Source organism: Martes martes, assembly GCF_963455335.1.
Source record: "Martes martes genome assembly, chromosome: 1".
NCBI lineage: Eukaryota > Metazoa > Chordata > Mammalia > Carnivora > Mustelidae > Martes > Martes martes.
In genome coordinates this window covers 215655018-215673966 of record NC_137888.1, presented here as the reverse complement: position 1 = coordinate 215673966, position 18949 = coordinate 215655018, and the positions used below count along the sequence as shown (strand labels likewise).

Sequence of the window (18949 nt, the reverse complement as noted above, 5' to 3'; positions counted from 1 at the left end):
GTATTTGTGTATGGGACACCTCTCTCTCGGGTGCACTGGGTGCCGGCAACACCGTGGGGTGGGCGCTGCGGGGGGCTGAGCAGCTCCCTGGTCCCAGGTTCCCGATGTCAGGAGCCCCTCTGGCTGTGACAACCCCTGATGGCCCCTGGACACAGCCCTGGGGCATAACTGACAGCCAGGGACACCCCTTGCTTGCTTTCTTCCTCGGCATCCTGGGACTTAATGTGGGTGGGGCTCGCAGTCCAGGGCCCGGTCACCACGCACGGCCACGCACCGGGTGTGGGGGCCGAGGACAGACTCCACGATTCCACCTACGGTAACAGCGGCTGCCTTGCCTTTCGCGGCTCAACCTACTCCTGCAAGCGCTCTCCAAGCCACGACTTCTGCTACCTCCGTGTTTCACTGCCGTTCCTCCTCCTCAACGCAACTCTGACAGGAATATTCAGAAAGACCCTATTTCTACCTCGTGTGGGATCGAGCAGTAAGTACCCGTGACACACGTCTCATCAAGTCACTCGGAGAAGCCACCAGCTTCTCGGATGACACGTTGACAGCGACTCCTTTTCTACCCCCTCCCACTCTAGCAGTGGCTCCAACAGAAAGTTTCTGGGTCTTCCCTGAACACTTAGGCTGGGTGTGAGGCAGCGGCTCTGCAGGGCTGCTCACTGACGGACACACCGGATGGAGTGAGACGATCTGGGGAGACCTAGAATGCACCTGTAGAAGTTTCTGGAACACAGGGCTCATGCCCCTGTGCCTCCCAGTGTGCTCTCCAAACAGGTGCGTCAGCATCCTGACGGCAGCCGAGTGCAGAGCAGACGGGGGGGGGGGGGGGGGGCTGGGCGAACTCAAGAGAACGCAGACTGGTCTTGCAGGGACTAAACCGTGTCCCTAACCCCCACCTACAGGATGCCAAGAGCACCCGATCACGACACTCATAGTTTGTGATGGCCACAGACGTCTCCAGCATCAGAACCTGCTCTGTGAGATGCGTGCTGGCCTGGCTCCCCCCGCCCTCCCTGGGACAGCCCCAACCCTGGGAACCTTGTTTCCCTGCCTGCAGGCGGCCACCCCGCTCACGCGCGACAGGTACAAAGAGGGGCCCTGAGGGTTACCCCAGGGAGAGTGAGGTGCCCTCACGGCTCTGCCCGAGATGTGGGGGGTCCAGGTTGGCCCCCGGAGCGAGATGGGAAGTGAAAGCGCGGCAGAGACGATACAGGAGCAGCGCGGGGATCTGCTGTTTCTGGAATCATCCGTGACCCGACACAGGAAGTCAGCTGTCAACACGACAGACCCCTGGTGTGGGCCTGAGGCGGGCACTCCAGGCTGGGGGTTTCTGGGAGCTTGGGGCAGGAGGGCAGGGGTGGCGCGAAAGGTCACGGCAGAGTGGAGCAGAGGTCGTGATGCCTGTTTATTCCCCACACGTTTTCTTGTCACCGTGGCTAGCACTCAAGTTAGGACACATCTCGCCAGACGTGGGACGGACTGCGGGTGGCTGGCAGTGGTCCGTCTTCCCACTAGTTACCTACAACACACACGTACTGGGTCTACCTCGCAGACGGCCCGGAACATGAGGGAACCTCACACGATCCAGATGCCAACACTGGTGCCCACAGACCTGCCCTCCCCCCATCCCGCCCGAGTGGAAGCCGTGGGCACATCCACGGCAGCCCCGTGTCCTGGGCGGGCTGTCCGGCCACGGCTGGCACTCCTGCCCCGCCGGGAGCAGCTCTGGTGGCTGTCCGGCGACGGCGGGGGGGTGCACCAGGGACCCCTGCTGGCCCCCTAGCCCTGAAGAGGACAGGAGAGCCTGCCAGGGCCCCAACATGCCGGCCGGCAGGATCGTCTGTGGACAGGAGGGCAGTGGGCTGGACGGGCCTGGGGTCTGTCGGTCACGAGTACTGGGACAGGAGGATCAGAGACGAGACCTGTGTCCGCCCAAATGCTTGATTGGAAGTCGAGTCCCAGTACCTGGTTCCGTGCGCCCCAGGACGGTCCCGCCCCTGCTCCCAACAGGGGTGGCAAGGGCACGAAAATCGTCTTCTAGGAAAACGTGTCTGAAGAGCTCCTCAAACGAAAACCCTCGGTCTGAGGGGCAGGGCGGCCACTGGCGCCCAGGCCGCGGCTGGCAGTGAGCTCATCCGAGCGGGGCGCGGCTGGGGAGGCCAAGGTCGACTCAGAAGTGGCTTCTCGTGTCTCCTCTGAAGACACCACGGGGCTCCAGAAAGGGGCTCTGGGAGCCATGGGCGTCCCCGACGCGGTCGACACAAAACGGGCAGCCTCCTGGAGTGCGGCTCGAGGACGACCCCAGCCCGGGCCGGCCTAGAAGACGCTTCCGTGACTGAGTTTTCAGGGGGCTGGGAGAGATCAGTGCTGGTCTGCGTTCACAGCTTGCTGGCTCTGTTTCGAGAAGGGTCTAGGGGCCGCGGGAGACTACAAACAGGGAGGGGACGGCGGAGGGAGTAACAAAAATCCATCTTGACATGCAGGTCCGATTTCTGTTTCTTTTTCTCTCTTGGGTGGTCCAAGGGGAGAAGACGGCAAAACGCGAGACGGCCTCCGGTCGGTGGGAAGGAGCTGGCGGCACCGGGAGGGCTGCGGGAGAAGACACGAGGGCGAGGGCCGCGAGTCAGCGCAGACAGGACGTCCCTGCAGGCTCTGGGGCTGAGAACGTGGGAACGCTGGCAAAGGTGTTTTGCAGATAGTTACGACGTAGAACAAATGCAAAACTGATCTCAACTAGGTTTCTTTTTCTCTTTAAGAATGCTTTGGGGGAGAAAAAGGAAGAAACACGAGCTCAAATAACTAACGTTCGACGCTGTAGGTGGAGAGATCGGAGTTGTTTTCCTTGCTGCTGGATGGTTTTGGCATTTAAAACCTTTTAAACTTTTTTTTTTTTTTAAGTTTATTTGTTTTAGTAACCTGGACACCAGCTCGGGGCTCGAACTCATGACCCCAAGATCAAGAGTTGCACCCTCCACAGACTGAGCCCGCCAGGTGCCCCGTCCTTTGAAATTTTTAACAGAAAATCACAGTAAAGGAGAGAGGAGGACAACGATGAGGTCTCCTGGGCACAGGATGAGTCTAGTGGCCCCAGGGAGGGAGGTGGCCCCGAGCCAGCCACGGCCACAGGGACCCCCAGTCTGTTTTCTAGCAATCCTGCCGTAACAGCTGCTTCTGGCGAACACACACACACCCAGGCAAGCCCCGGGCTGCAGTGCCAGGCAGGGCGGGGCTGTCAGCCTCCCTCGCAGGGACCTCGCTGGCATTGCCGCGGCTGCCCCGGGGCTTCCCACACAACTGCGGCCTGCCAGCGCTCTGGCCGCTGCTGGGACACGGAGCCCTGGGTGTGCAGCCCTCGTGTGCACAAGACCCACCGGAGTGACCGGCCCACCCACAGACACCCGCTGGGAAGGAACAGGATGCGAGTGGAAAACACCTGGAAAGGGACCTGATGATCCCAGACACCCTAACCACGGAGACCCTCCCTACCTCATGGACCCAGGGCTGTCCAAAAGCGGTTCTCCCCCCTCCATGGCCCACGGGGACTCACGCGAGCGGTCACTCCTGCTGGTCGTCGTTGCTGGCACTGGGGGTCCGACTCCGGATCTGACTCCGGAGCTGTTCTATCAACTCTGGGTTCTGCTGCTGCATCTGCTGGGCGAACTGCTGGCCGCTGCGGGAGGGCCAGGCCCAGGCTTAACCCCGAAGCCCGGGGCACCCTTCTGGCCACGTCCCAGGCGCGTGCCCCCCACGGGCAGTACGACTACGCACTGGAGGACGCGGGCCCAAGGGTGAGCCCAGGGACACGGCACCTTGGTTCCTATGCTCGTGGGTGGAGCCCCACCCCACCCCACCCCACCCCAGGTCTACTCACGCCTGGATGAGACTGGCCAGGTCGTTCTGTGAGGGGCTGGTGCCGGGAGTCCCCAGCGGGTTGTGGCCGCCCGAAATCATGCCGGACATGCTGCAGGGGGAGCCCGCGATGAGACCACCAGCCTGGCTGGCCTACTCCCGCCAGGCCCTGCCCTGCCACCCGAGAGCAGCTGTTATGACTGCCCGGCAGCCCCCCCGGGGTCCGGCGCCGGCCCGGCCCGCCCCTCTCTGATGGCGGCCGCCGAGAACTCCACCAGCTCACTCAAGAACAGCCTTTGTTTTTTGGCTTAGAGACGGGGGTCTTCAACCAGGGGACACGGGGCCAAGTATGGGGACGCTGGGCTGCCCCCACAGTACCCCGGAGGCCCCGAGGGCGCCCCACCCCGACGGCAGCGGTGCTGCGGAGAAGCTGGGCTTTAAGGTTTGACCACAGCCCGGCAGTTCTTCAGTAAATAGAACAGAATCACCGCGTACCCAGCCATCCCGCTCCTGGGTGTGGACCCAGAACGGCCCCTGACATGCAGGGAGGGAACCAGACGCAGACGGCCACATGGGATGTGAGTCCACACGTGGGACACGCCCAGACCAGGCACCTTCACGGACGGGAAGGAGGCTCGTTCACAGGGACCGGGGGCTGGGGAGGCAGGAAAGTGCCTCTAATGGGGACAGGGACTCTATGGGGTGATGGAATGTTCCGGAATGAAATGGTGATGGTCGTACAGGTGAATGTACTTAACGCCACTGTACTGTAAACCCTAAAATGGTTAAGATGGCCAAATTCTGTTACATGCATCCTGTCACAATAAAAAAAGAAATCGGACCCCAGACCCCAAGGAAGACGGCGGTCACTTACAGCTGCTGAACCTGCGGGTTGTTCATTAGGTTGGACGCCTGAAGAAAGAACACGTCATCAGACACGGCGCGTGCTACGCGGCACGCTCGCGGGGCCTCCTCGATGCCTTTCCTGACATGGGCTCGCCCATGGTTTACTGCTTTTCCTGCTTGGGTCTTGTCCCTCTTTAGGACCCATTTCAGGAGTGGCCAAGCAGGACGCTGCAAGTGGCCTGCCTAGCGTGGCTCATGGGGGCCTGGCTAACCTCCACGAGGGGCCAGAGTTGAGGTTCTCGGCTCTGTGGGCCAGGCTCTGCCCCGACCACCCAGCTGGGTCGCCACCGACAGATGGCGGCAGCCATGCGCCAACACGACCACAGAATCCAGCCGGTCGCCGACCCCAGGTTCAGGAGATCAAGTGCGGCCACCGCCCGACTGAGTCCTCCTGCCCCTTGGTGGGCTTGTGCACACCGCGCCAGCCCCCGGTGGTGCCCGGCCATCCTGCGGCCTGCGGACAAGGTGCAGCCCCTGCGGAAGGAGGCGGCCAGCAGCTCCTGGATGCCCTGCGGGGATCTCTCTCTAGCGGAGAGCCTGGGCCCTGAGGCGCGGTCAGGGAGCCCCACCGTGGACACGCGCATGTGGGGACCAGCCCCACACAGAACTAGCGCTTCTGGCCTTAAGTCGGGGTCTCACTGGGGGTGGTACTGCCCCCGGGACATGGGGTGCTGTCCGGGGCCATCTGTGGCCGCCACACGGGGGCAGCTCCTGGCATCGAGGGGGTGGGGCTGGGATGCTGCTCTGCCCACGGCACCCCGGTCACGCCCCCAGCTGGGGCAGCCCTGGCTCAAGGCAGGCGTACACAAGCGGACACGGGCGTGGGGCGCGGGGGCCAGGCCCCAGGGGAGGCGGGAGCGCAGGTTACCATGCTCATGAAGCTGGGGTTGTTGAGCAGGCCAGCGATGTCAAAGCTGCCGACGCCTCCTGTCTGTGGGGATGAGAAGAGCCCTGGTGAGTGGTCACAGGACCATGACACCAGCCCCCCATCAGAGACGGACGATCCCGCGGTGGGGCGGCTGGGACCTGAGAGGCCTACGGCTCAGACGTCCTTTCACCCCACAGCCAGGCCTCACAAGGCATGTGCCCCGGGCTTGACTGCTTGGGGAAAGTACCGTGTGAGGCTCGGACGTCTTGGGCCCCTGCGGAGCCTGGAGGGCCCTCGGGGTGAGCAGTTCCCAGAGAATAATCACCTACCAGTCCACAGCCCACACCCCCAGCCCGACTGCCCCGGACTCCAACGGGGGTACTCGTCTAGCCTGTCCTAAGCCCACGTCCCCGGTTTCCCACGGAAACTGGCCCACACCTCTCGGCTCCCACCCGCTCCCTTCCCGGGGCCACTCACGGGACTCGGCGTCTCCCTCAACTTCAGCTCGGCTATCTTGAGGTTCGACTTGTAGGTCTCGTTGTCAGGATCCAGCTCCAAGGCCTTCTTGTAGTAGGCCACAGCCTCGGTGTGCTTGTTCAAGCTGGAGAGCGCGAGGCTGCGGGAGAGATGGCAGCGCGTGGGGAGGGGCCCGGGAGGCTGCCCGCCGCGGCCTGGCGTCTGCTGGGGACGGCCTGCGAGGGCCGCGGGGGCAGAGAGGATGGACGTGTGGAAATAACGGGAAGGCACAAGGGCTATAGCGCCCGAGAGGACCCACAAGGGTCCTCCTCCTTTCGGACAGCCCAAAGGAGGGGCACAGAGGCAGAGGGCAGGGTGGTCGGACGTGGCTGGCCCTGTTCTTGGCACAGAACTCTTAAAATCCGGAATTTCCCAGGTCACAGGTGCTCCTGGTTTTCCTAACGAGCCCCTCTGATCACACTTGAGTTTATGCTCGTGCGGCGACCTGGGACGGGGCTAGCGGCCAGGAAGACCAGATCTGGGATTTGGATCCTGTGATCCCCACAGCCCCCGGAGGGGAGAAAGCTGGAGAATAAAACTGGACAATGAGATAGGGAGAATGTCCTGTGGGTGAAGGCATCACACCCCACTCCAGGGGGACAGAACTCCCACCCGGGGACCCTCCTGGACCCTGCCCTGTAAAGCCCTTCGTCTGCATCCTCTACGGGAATGCACAAGTGCATTTCCAGCAAAACACAGGAGAGCGAGCCGTGGGGACTGATCTAGCAGCTGGGTCGGAAGGAGGGGAGGCCCAGATTCAGGACACGTGAATGGGGCCGAGTCCTAACTCTGTCTACGCAGAGGATCAGCACTAGAGCAAACCACTGCGCGTCGGCAGGGGGTGGGAGAGTGGGGGGTGGGAGAGTGGGGGGTGGGCCCTCCCCCTGGGGCACTCACCCCATCCTGCCGTAGGCTTTGCTGTAGGACGGGTCTATGCAGATGGCTCGCTCACAGTCCTGCACAGCCCCAGTGTAGTTCCCGAGTTTGCTGTAGGCCGCGGCTCTGGGGACACAAAGCAGGGCGGGGCTTGCTAGCTGCCAAGGAGCAGCCTTTTGGGGAGCCTAGGCTGCCCCATCAGTCAGGTAGGGGTGGCGGGGGTGGGACAAAGGGCTGCCAAGGGCTTCCGCTGTGGAGCACCTGTGCTGGGGGCTGCGCCAGCCTCCGGGGGAAACTGAGGCTGGAGGCCAAGCTGCTTGGCTCAACAATGCTGTGACGGGACTGGGATCCAAACCCCGAGTCCATGGGCCCAGCACCTAGGCTCTGCCCACCGTCGGGAGCTGACACCCGTTCTAGGTCAGGAACTATCTGTTGGTAGACACTGACTGAACCCCCACGCGAGCTCTGTCCAAGCTCTCGGGGGTCTCCTCTCACACTTCTCGGACTGTTTCAGGTTTTTTGTTTTTTTTTTTAGATTTTATTTATTTATTTATTTGACAGACAGAGATCACAAGTAGGCAGAGAGGCAGGCAGAGGTGGGGTGGGGGGAGCAGGTTCCCTGCTGAGCAGAGAGCCCGATGCGGGGCTCGATCCCAGGACCCTGGGACCATGACCTGAGCCGAAGGCAGAGGCTTTAACCCACTGAGCCACCCAGGTGCCCCGGACCATTTCAGGTTTTAACACCACACTTGGCGTTTCCCCAGGTTCTGAAGTGCAGAAATGCATCAGGTAGAAACACCGAGCGGCTGGGCCGGCGTGTGGGGTTCTGAGGACTACGCGTGCGACTTTCCCGCCAACCTGTTCGCGTCACTGCCCCCAAGAGTCAAAAGCAAGAAACTAAAGCAACAAGCGGCTCTAGGCTGGCAACAGCGCATTGCGTGCGGCACCCCCGGCCCCCACCACCCGCCATCGGCTCCCGGGGCTGGTGTCCTGGAGCGCGACCCTGTGTCTACTCTGCGTCCTAGAGTCCGCCTTGTCATCACGATGGTCTGTCCTGGGGGCCGAGGCAAAGCGGAGGCAGCTTTCCCTGTAAAACGACCAGCCAGGGGCGCCTGGGGGGCTCCGTTGTTGAGCATCTGCCTTCGGCTCAGGTCGTGGTCCTGGGGTCCTGGGACTGAGTCCTGTGTCGGGCTCCCTGCTCAGTGGGGAATCTGCTTCCCCCCTCCCACTCCCCCTACTTGTGTTCCCTCTCTCACTGTCTCCCTCTGTTAAATAAATAAAATCTTAAAAAAAAAAAAAAAAAAAGAGAGAAAGGATCAGCCAGATGCGGCTTCCCACAGCCATGCTGCCGTGACCGTGGGCGCGAAACATCACGCGTGGTCTGGCTTATTTCCTTGCCGCAGCATCTGTGCAGAAGGCTGCCCCCGATTTTAATCTAATGCTGTGCTCAGCTCCTGTGGACCCAGGCTGGCCCCTTGCCGCTGACTTGGGGATCTGGCTGAAGGATCACTAAGCGACGGTATGGACGCCCCTCCCGAGCGCACCCAGCCAGCACCTGTTACAGAAATAGACCGCGTTGGCCGGGTTCAGCTCGATGGCTTTGCCGTAGAAGTGCACGGCAGCTTCGAAGTTCTCCACTTTCATCTGCTCGTTTCCTGGAGAGGGAAAAAACAGCGCACGCCCCGCTGTTCCCGTCGGGCCCGAGGGCTCTGGGCATCAGGGCGGCTCTCGGGGGTTTCTCAAGGGGTGAGAAGACTTTGGGGGCCAGGCTGCAACACTCAGACGTAGGCTTGGGTGGGGGGTGGGTGGGGGCAGAGGAGGACGATGTGGTTTGTGTCTGGCATCTTGTGGGTTCTGGCCTGAGATGACACTCTGACAACTGTCCCTGCTTTGGTTGTGACATTTGAAGACATAAGCCTCTAATACAGTCACTTTTGCTCCTTGGAAGTAACCGAGTTTCACGAAGTCTAATTCAAATAACCTAAAACGCACATTTTCCAAGTGTACAACTCAGTGGTTTTTAAATATTCGCAGGTGTCCATCACCATAATCTAATTCCAGAACATTCTCTCTCTCTCAAAAAGCAGTGGCGACCCTATCAGCAGCCACCCGCCCACCCCCTCCCCAGCCTCTGACACACACGAACTCATTTCTGTGTCTGTGGAGGAGCCTCGTCTGGGCGTGTCACACGTGTGGACTCACACCCCGTGTGGCCTTCTGTCTGGTTCCTTTCCTGAGCGTCGTGGGCTCGGGGTCCGTCCCTGGGGCAGTGCGTGGGGGCATCTCGCCTATTTGTGGCCAACGGACACTCCAGAATATGGACAGGTCACTCTTTATCTTTTCAACCCATTTATGGACATTTGGGCTGGTCTACCTTTTGGCTGCTGTGGACACATTTGACCCCATTTCTCCCGGACCCATACCCTGGAGGGGAGCAGCCAGGCCCCGTGCCCAGTGTGACCACTGGGGAACTGTCAGAATGCCTTCCACGGTGACTGCCCCAGCCACATCCCCACGGGCCATGCGGGCGGGCCCTGCTCTCTGCACATCCTTACCCCGTGCGCTCAGTGGCCCCCCCGTCTCCCGGAGCCGTGCGCTGCGCGGGGCTTCATGGCACTGCTCCCGCCTACAGCTGCCACCCCCTCCCCGGGGGCCAGCCCGCCCCTGCCATCCCCGCAGGCCAGGTGGGTAAGGGGCCTGGTGCTGATGTGACAGTCTCGTCTCACCTTCTGTTTTGAGGCGCTCTGCCTCAGCCGAGTCCTCCTCTGAAGGTGGGGTTCGCTCGGGGCTCCTCAGGTCCTGCGGCACCTCCTGGCCCCAAAATGTTGAGCTGCTTAAGGGGTGGCAGGCCACCCGACTGCCCGACTCCCCCACACCCCACAGCCCCGGCCTCCCGAGAGGGCAGCTGAGCTCTGAGGGAGGGAACCTCGGGCCGGGGAGGCTGAGGGCGAGCTCCCTACTGCCCCGTCCGCGAGCCGGGAACCCGCTCCACGGTGCCAGTCTGGGGGGGGAGGCGGGGGGGACACGGGCCCTGCACAGGTGCTGCAGAGCCCCCCTGCCCATGCTCGCTGTTACTTCTGTTCTGGGAAGCGCAGAGACTCACCTTGCCCGCAGCGGCTGCTTCAAATATTTCCGGGAGGGTCTGAGGGAGAGCGAGGTCGTGGTCTTCCACGGTCACCCCAAAAGCAGTCTCCAGGCACTGGATTGCAACTGTGAGGGGGACACAGGTATGTTCTTCTGAACGCAGCCCAGACCTTGGGACTTTGGGGCTCAGAGGGAGTCCCTCCCCGACGAAACCCAGGTCAAAGGCCTGGCGCGTGGCAGAAGCCAAAACGCCACCTCCCACTGCATCGCCCGTGGGCGGAGCCAGCTGGACACCAAGGGGCTGGGGGCGGAGTCCGGGCAGAGGGCCGCTCAAGCGCCCGCCCGGCCTGGGCGCCTCACCCCCCAGCCCCAGGCGGCTTCCACCCTCTTTTGAGAGAGAGCCTTTCTCCTCTCACCAGGGGAGTCGCACACATGGGGTGGGGAAGAATGTTCTGGAACCACCCCTCGATGAAAGGTGGGGAGATGACCGGAACGCCTGCGAGGCTGGGCCTGCGGAGACCGGGGCTGGCTCCGCGTGGCGGGAGGCCGGGCAGCGGGCCCACACGCACCTTCCAGGCTCTCCTGGGCGTCGGACGAGAGCCCCCCGTGCCGGAGCTGGTCATGCAGGAACCGGATGATGGCATAGGCCAGGCGCTTCTTGTTATCCATCTTGAGACAGGAAGGGACCACGCCTCGGGTTTTCAGGATCTGCGGACCCAAGCCAAGGGAGTGAGGCGCGCAGACGGGGGGCATGGGTGTTGCGGAGACAGTGCCCGTGGCACCTGCCACTCCAGGGCCCGCCCGGACTGCTGGGCCTCGGCCCCGAGGAAACACTCGAAGTGCCTGGCCCAGTCTACCTGCAGCACAAGTGAGGGGGAAACGGCCATGACCCCGTTTCACAGCGGAGACTTGAGGCTCCCCGGGTGGGGGCGCGCGCCCAGCCATCCTGCCTCCTTCTTCTAACGAAGCCCCGCAGCCTTGGCCGCCACCGCCCCGTCACAGACTCAGGGGCCCAAGGGGGCTCCCAGGGATGCGGAGGGCTGGCCCACAAGCTAGTCCTGGAGGTCTCCGAACCCCGTTTTGGCGGAGCACGAGCCGGCCCCCAGTCCCACCGGCTTCTGCACTCAGACGGAGGAACAAGGTCACGGGGGTGGGAGGGCAGGAGGCAGCTGGGGCCGGGAAGAGGGGCCCAGAACAGACCGAGGGGTCCCAAAAGCACCGAGCCCCTCGCAGGCCACCTGGGGACCCCTCTTGATCCTCGGCCGTGTGCCGCACTCCCAGGCCAGGAGAGGTCCTGCCTCAGGGACTCTGGGCCGTCTGGGTGCGTCTCTGGTACCCCTGGCATCGGGCGGTGAGGGCCTGCCGCTCAGCCCCTGGCTCCCAGAATGTCCACACAACGGAGAACTACGCTGCTCTAGCGTCCGCAGTGCCCAGGGAGAGCCCTGCTCTGGAACAGTCCAGGCGCGAGGGGTCTGCTACCCGAGGGTCTCTGATGGGTCAGGCACGTCACAACACCGTCTCACCCCTTCCCCACCATGACCTCCACGGCCGCTCCCGCCGAAGGGCAACAGGTTGGGGACGGGGATCTGGGAGGAGTGGCCGAGGCCACTGAAGTCCACGTGCACAGCCAGAACCCGCAGCAGGAAGCACCTCAGTCTCCCCAAAACACCTCCGGGGGGTGAACGGCCTGTGCCCCATAGCAAACAAGGAGCAGGCCTCCTGACCACCTTCTCACGAACCTATAATCGGACACTATGGTTAAACAAACCCGGGAAGAGGCTGCCACGCGGCCCCCGGCTCTCCGCGTGGGGACGGTGCCGGCATGGGGGCCGGGGGCCACCGGGCAAGGGCAGGTGAGACACTCGGTGCTGGCTGCGTGCAGAGAGCTCGGGCTCTGGTTCCCGGGAATCTATGTCCATCGACAGCTGCCTCTTAAGGAGAGGGAGTGAGACACAGGCCACAGGGTGTGAGTCCACGTGTGTGACACGTCCAGAACAAGCACATCTGTGGACGGGAAGGGGGCTCGTGGGGGCCGGAGGCTGGAGGAGGGGGGAAATGATGGCTGATGGGGACAGAGTTTCTTTTTGGGGTGATGGAACGTTCTCGACTTTCAGAAAGGGAACAGTTACACAGCAGTATGAATATATACCAAAGTCTGCTGAACTTTAAGGTACATGAATTATACCTCAAAACACCTGTATTCTGTAAAGCTGGTGAAGAAAAGAAAGTTCTGTGAGGATGGTAATGAGCTCCCCATTTCTGTACACAACGCCCATTAACCCGGCAAGCACCCGTGGCCGGAGAGACTCCCTAGAACCGGAAGGTCTGGGATCAGGATGGGCCGGTGCTTGGGGGACGGACGGCCAGTCCCAGACCACAGGACCTTGGGGCGAGAGAGGGGCTCACAGAGATCAACCACCTCAACCCACTTCCCCCCACTTCGGGGAAGTCAAGCCCCAAAAATGAGTTTCTGTCCCCAGCTGAGAAATCTAGAGAGCAAACCAGTCAGCCTGCTCCCCTCCACCGAAGGAGGAAAGACTAAGAGGTCAGACTGTTTTCATTTTAGGTATTTGTTTCCACAGCGGCTATTTACATTAGCTGACAGGCAGACAAGACCCCGGCGTCCACCCACGGATGAATGGATCAACATGGTGCGGTCTGTCCACACGCGGGAACACGGTCCAGCCTCAGAAAGGAAGGGACCCCGAGGACACTGGGCTCCGCGAGAGCAGCCAGACCCAGAAGGACCCGTCCCGCAGGACCCTACTCCCAGGAGGGCCTCAGAGGAGTCCCGTCCATGCAGACAGGAGGGGGTGGGAGCCGGAGCTGGGGCAGGGATGGGGAGTCCGTGCTTCGTTGGGACAGAGTCTCCGTGTGGGGGGAGGGACAGTTCTGGAGACGGAGAGTCGGGGTGACAGCAGGACGGGGGAGTGTGCTTCCCGCCACGGAGCCGTGCGCTTAGAGACGGTTAAGGGTGTCTGGGTGGCTCAGTCGTTGAGCGTCTGCCTTCAACTCAGGTCATGATCCCAGGGTCCTGGGATCGAGCCCCACGTCGGGCTCCCTGCTCAGTGGGGAGCCCGCTTCTCCCTCTCCCACTCCCCCTGCTTGTTGTTCCCTCTCTCACTGTCTCTCTCTATCAAATAAATAAAAAAAACCTTAAAAAAAAAAAAAGAAATGGTTATGAAAACGCTAAACTATGTTATGTGTATCTTAACATAATTAGAATCTTGTTTCCTTTTGTTTTCAAAGTCTGAGGTCCTCCCCTTCAGACGAGCGATCCCCGGGCCCTTTGTGTGCTGTGTTCTAAGTCAGGCCTTGAGGGTCACGTCTGGACAGCTGCCTATGGGGAATGAATCTTGAGTTCTTAAGTCACATAAGTGGCTACATCCCGCCTCTGGGCTCCAGGCACCACTTCTGAGGGTGGCTCCCCTCCATTCCCACGGGTCACTCATTCTGGGCTTTATGTATTCACGTGTGTGTACGGGAGGACAAGACTCAGTCTTCCCTCCCAGGGAACGGATGTGAGTCCTGATGGTGCTGGGTGCTTGCTCAAGAGCGGACTGAGAAAGGAAACCTGGTCTTCGACAGACGTTTCCTACCCTCCTGGTCTGGCTGGTGAAAGGGGGCGGGGAGGGCAGTGTCTGAGACTACTGAGGCTTATGCAGGCAAGGGTTCAAAAACCTAAAGACCAAGTCACGCTCCTTTCTGGCATACTTCCAGTCCTTCCCATGCCCCCAGCCCCTGGAGCCTCAGGGCCTTCGCACGAGAGGATCCCCTGCTCCCAACAGACTCGAAGCACCCTGGTCTGATTTCCCTGGCATAAGCTCTCACTGCGTTCTTTCTGCGCTTCTCCTAGTCTGTTGCTTGGTCTTCTTTCAAGCGCTGGCCCCCCCCAATGCGTCTCACTGTCCAGTCAGAGCCCTCTGGAGCCTGCCCTGGGCCTGGCGTATGGATGCCAGGCCACGGACGCCTGATTTGCCTGAGAGGACAAGGGCCTGGAGTCATGTTATAGGTCCAGCCATTTCTGTCCGAGGCCCGTTCCATTTCACCTTCCCCACCCTAAGCAAAGGAACGCTCTTTGTCCCATCTGAAAGAGTCCCAGCCAATACCCTCACTTTCCTCTTCCACAAAATGGGTTAACAAGGGCGTCCTTACCAGCTGTTACAAGAATTCATGAGCCAATACAGGGTTTCTCTACCTCCGCACTATCGACATCAGGGGTTGGACTCTTCTTTGCTGGGGTGGGGGGACAGCTGTCCTGTGCAGTGCCGAGTGGTAACAGCATCCCTGGTCTCTGTCCAGTGTGCCCAAGGTAAGGGACAGAATCTCCTCGGGGTGATACCCCTCAGGTCAAGGGGTTCCACTGACCCCCAGGAGTGTCTGCGTTCTGTAACCATGTGACTCCTGAGGTCCTGGGACACTACACATGTTGAAATACACACACTGAGTGGGAGGGAGAGAGGGGGTGACTCGCAGATGCCGGGGTCACCCTGGTTTGTACCCTCTGACCCCGGGGGATTTACTCTGGTGTCCAGAGTGAGCAGGGACCAGACTCAGTATTTTCCCAAATCATCAATGCAGGGTCTCCACTGCTTGGTCCTAACATTAGGGGCAGGTCACTCTCATTGGGGGCGTCCCGAGCACCGTGGGGTTCAGCATCCCCGGCCACACCCTCTCAATGCCAGGAGCACCCCCTCCACAGCGGTAACAACCACAGATGTCCCCAGTCATGGCCAAACCACCCAGCTGAAAATCACTGAAACTCCAAGTGGGAAAAATAAAGGGTCTAAATCAGCACAAGCGAGATTTTTTTCTGGCCAAAGAACTTTGCTGTAAGCTTTCCGAAAACCTTCTGTTTGCACATTTTGGGCTTCGGCCCTGCAGTCGAGGAAGCCCGGGTCTGCAGCCGAGGACTATGTCCCCAAGGCGCGAGGAGGAGCCAGCACGCCGTCTGACACGGGCTCCACACAATGTTGCTTCCTTGCGCAACAGTTTGCGGGTCTCACCCACGTGTGGCTTTTGAGATGAACCACCTTCCGCTCCCCACAAAGTGGGGCCCAACAAAACACGGGGACAGCACTTCTCCTCGTCTCCTACCAGGCACCCGGAGCCTGCAGAACAATCCCAACTTGTAGGGCTTTGGCTGCCGGACAAAAGTCTCCGAGAAGGCCTCCTCTCTGAACAGTGAGGGCTTTATGAGCTCCCAGCACCGCCAAAGTGCCAGGCGAGCCGGGGTGGGGGTGGGGGCCCCGGGGCCAGCTCCTCCGGTGGTCTTCACAGTCCCTCCCGGCTCTCAGTCCACCTTCTCATTTTCTTATTTTATTTTATTTTTCTAAATATTTTATTTATTTATTTAACAGAGAGAGAGAGATCACAAATAGGCAGAGGCAGGCGGGGGGGGGGGGGTAAGCAGGTTGGCTCCCCGCCGAGCAGAGAGCCCGATGCGGGGCTCGATCCCAGGACCCTGAGATCATGACCTGAGCTGAAGGCAGAGGCTTCACCCACTGAGCCACCCAGGCGCCCCGGTTTTCTCATTTTAAAAATAACAACAACTTCTACTTCTCTTCTTTCACCGCCCAGAACTGGCCAAGGGGGAAAAAAAGCACGTGTTTTTCCACCCTGGACGGTGGAGCGCCCACTGCTGAGGGCTGCCTGCCTCCGCCCTGCACCCAGAGCTCGGCCCACAAACAGCAGCGTGCGAAGCCAGTGCCCCAGTGCTCTTTTTCATCCCAGCACACCCCCAGTGTCCGAGCGAGGGCTGTCCCGAGGCTTGAGCCCACCACCCTCACCACAGCCTGCTGTCTTCTAAAACGCCACGTTCTGCATCCTTGAAGACCATGGAAAGCTCCTGAAACTTCACACGTGCGCATGGGAAGCCCTTCACCAAACCCTCAGCGTCTCCACTCAAACCCAACTGCTCACCGTTCCTCCAACCCACCTGGAAATACTCGATTCCCTTCAACACCGAGCTGCAAAGTTATCTCAGAGCTAGACGCCCTCTTTTTTCTAGCAAAGTCCAAGCACCAGCCTTATCACTGGCCCAGACGGCTTTAAACCTGTCTGTCGTCTGGCCCCCGGCCTCACCCAGACCGTGAGCACCCGACAGACATCTTCGCTTTCAACCCCACACTCAGCAGTGTCTGATCCGTACGGTCCTGGGAAACGGTGAGATCCCTGTCAAATCCAGAGCCCCTGACCAAGTTCCCGGGGAAGCCCAGAGGAGACAACAAACCCTGGGCCTTGCCTGCCGACCGACAATTGCCTTCATTCCTACAACCCCCTTGCTGAGCATCTCCCACAGAGGCCAGGGCTGGGTCTCGGCCAAAAAAAAAAAAAAAAAAAAAAAAAAAAAAAAGTGGGGACAAAGTAAGACAGTGTAAGCTCACAGTCTGGGGTGGAGGTAACCCCACTTACAGTCGCTCGCCCCTCCTCAAAGACTGACGGTAAACCTCAGGTGAAACCCTTGGCGGGCTGAGCACTTTCCAGGCCCCGAGCTCAGCGCAGCCCTCGCAATGGCTCATGGAAGGGGTCCACGATCATTTTCTGAAAAGGGCTACAGGGCTTCTGTGGAAACCACTCACTTTTGTTCTTGGGCAAAAGCTGTCACAAGTTTTGTGACGGACCCCCCCCCCACTTCATTTACAGAAACAGGCTGCAGCTGGATTGGGCCTGCTCACAGTCAGCTGAGCCCTGGGTTGTTTGCGCCAATCCCCATTGTACAGAAGGAAAAACTGAGGCTCAGAAAGATGGGGTGGCTACTCGAGGTCATCCAGCTTAGAAGACCCAAACCAGGAATTTTGAGCCCAGCAGTCGGATTCCAGAGCCTAAATTCCAAAGCGCCCTTTCCTCTCCACGCAAAACCTTCACCTGATCTTGTGAGTTCATACCCCACCCCCGTGTGTGCCACTCATGCTGGTGGAGAAGCATTGGTCCGGGGGAAGGCTTAACTCCCCGCTGTGGACACTGTGACAGTTCTCCGTGGGGAAGGTGGGGGCACTGCGGGGTCTTAGGCGGCATCCCTGAGCCCCACCCACTTGCTGCCAGGAGCACACCCCGTCGTGGCAACAACAAATGACCCCTAGACATTGCCCTGCGTCCCCCAGGGCGACAAAACCACTGGTCTGGGAACACGAAAGGCAGACAGCCCAATCAGACACAGAAAACCAAAGGGAACAGGGACATCTTCCAGCCCAAAGGGTGCAGACTGCACACGTTTTCTGGCACCTAATAAACCAGCCATTCTCCAGCAAAGTCTTAACAAGCAGCAGGAACCCAAGCAGAGAATGACCTGCTTATTAGCCTCGCAGAGAGCCTAGGATGCACGTTCTTCTGGGGTCCCTGCTGCAGAAGAAACGCGCTGCTCAGAGAGGGAAGCGATGTGCAGCGACTCAGGCAGCCAGGAGAGGGGGTGCAGCCGGTCCTCGCCGCGGCTCCTTCCCGCCGGCAGCACGACCGACAGAACCACCGCTGACCCCACCAAGCTCTCACTTTGCGCTGGCCCCTGTGGCTTTCACCTTCCCAAGACCGCCACCCCTCACCCCCCACCCCAAACAATCAGGCAGGGACCGTGATGACGCCCATTTTACTGCGGGGGAAACTGAGGCTCCGGGGAGCCAAGAGGCTGGCCAGGTGGAGAGTGGCGGCGCTGGGAAAGGACCCCGACCCGCGCCCCACGAACGGGGTCCCCATGCAAAGGGACTGTGTTTCCGGGCAGCAGAAGACACCCTCACTGCTTGCGGGGCACTTTCGACTCCTGCTGTCCACCCACGGGCCTGAGACCAGCATCTCCCGGGCCTGGGGTCCGGGGTAGGATGACCAGGGCCGGCGAAGGCCTGCCGGACGCCACCCTGCCTCAGTTTCCCCTTCGCGCCGCCCACTCACAGCAGCCAGTGGATCGCGGGATCCTCGCCCCAGACCAGCCTGTCCTTACGGGCCCCGGAGCCCCGGGAGTTCCGAGCCGCGGACCCCGGCCCACCCCGCTTAGCGCCGGGCCCCCCCACGACTCACCTCTCAGGCGGCCGAACGCCGACCCACCGACGGCTGCGCCTGCGCACCGCGGCGCTGCCCGGTCCCGCCCCTGGCCGCGACGCCTGCGCGGAAGGAGCCGGCTCCCGTTGTGTTTCCTTCTGCGCAGGCGCGTTAATGATCGAGGCGGGCGTGGGGAGAAGTGACGTAACTTAGTGGTGGGGGCGAGCCGGTCGTTAGGGCAACTGACCTCTGCGACCGAATGGAGGCCGGAAGTCAGGACCGAGTTCCCCTCTCGAGCGGGAACGGAGCGGTGCATGGTGGGACGGTGGCGGACTCCGGCGCGGTCGGCAGGGCGGGTCACGTGACGCCGAGCCGGCCACGTGGTGTTGCGGTGTTTGGGGAGCGGGCGCCCGGAGCCGCGCAGGCGCGGTGTGCAGGGGAGCGGGTGTTTCCCACAGTCTTTGACACTTACTCACCCACCGGTCGTGCCACAAACGTATTCTCTCGCTCATTCGACGCATGGCGCGTGAAGGAACATCTTTGTTTACAGCAGGTGCCTAGTAGCCAACAAATACTTATTGCAAACCAACTGCAAAAACCAGGGGAGTGTTTGTTCCGGTTCCCTTGTGCGGGCGTTGACGAGATGCAAACTAGTACCCGGGGACGTCAACTAACCCTTTCCACTTGATGGCGAGCGCTCTAAAGACAAAACGGCGTGGTGGGGTTAGGACTGGGGAGGCAAGGGGGCCGGGATGGTTAGGGAAGATCTACCGGGTAGAGATGGTTTCGGAGGATGAGTAACAAACTCCGGGAATGGAAAACGGCGAAATTGAAGACTCACAACTGATCACCGTTCTTGTCAAAGTTGCAAGTAGT

At 60.9% G+C, this 18949-nt stretch overlaps 1 protein-coding gene across 3 annotated transcripts; it reads right to left on the bottom strand.

The window, feature by feature from the left end:
* Positions 1-1388: 1388 nt before the first annotated feature.
* Positions 1389-18225, bottom strand: SGTA (small glutamine rich tetratricopeptide repeat co-chaperone alpha). Of its 3 annotated transcripts, none has more exons than XM_080812474.1 (12): positions 18113-18225; positions 10675-10813; positions 10125-10231; positions 9748-9832; positions 8577-8676; positions 7043-7147; positions 6107-6245; positions 5630-5692; positions 4730-4767; positions 3878-3967; positions 3554-3676; positions 1389-2595 (listed from the first exon to the last, which is right to left on the bottom strand). In XM_080812474.1, the coding sequence occupies exons 2-11, from the start codon at positions 10772-10774 to the stop codon at positions 3562-3564; spliced, it is 942 nt and encodes a 313-aa protein (XP_080668600.1). In that variant the 5' UTR covers positions 10775-10813; positions 18113-18225; the 3' UTR covers positions 1389-2595; positions 3554-3561. The 3 variants fall into 3 exon arrangements, with proteins under 3 accessions (XP_080668600.1, XP_080668602.1, XP_080668601.1); XM_080812476.1 differs by having other exon boundaries at positions 1393-2766; XM_080812475.1 differs by having other exon boundaries at positions 1394-2681.
* Between the last annotated feature and the right edge of the window lie 724 nt (positions 18226-18949).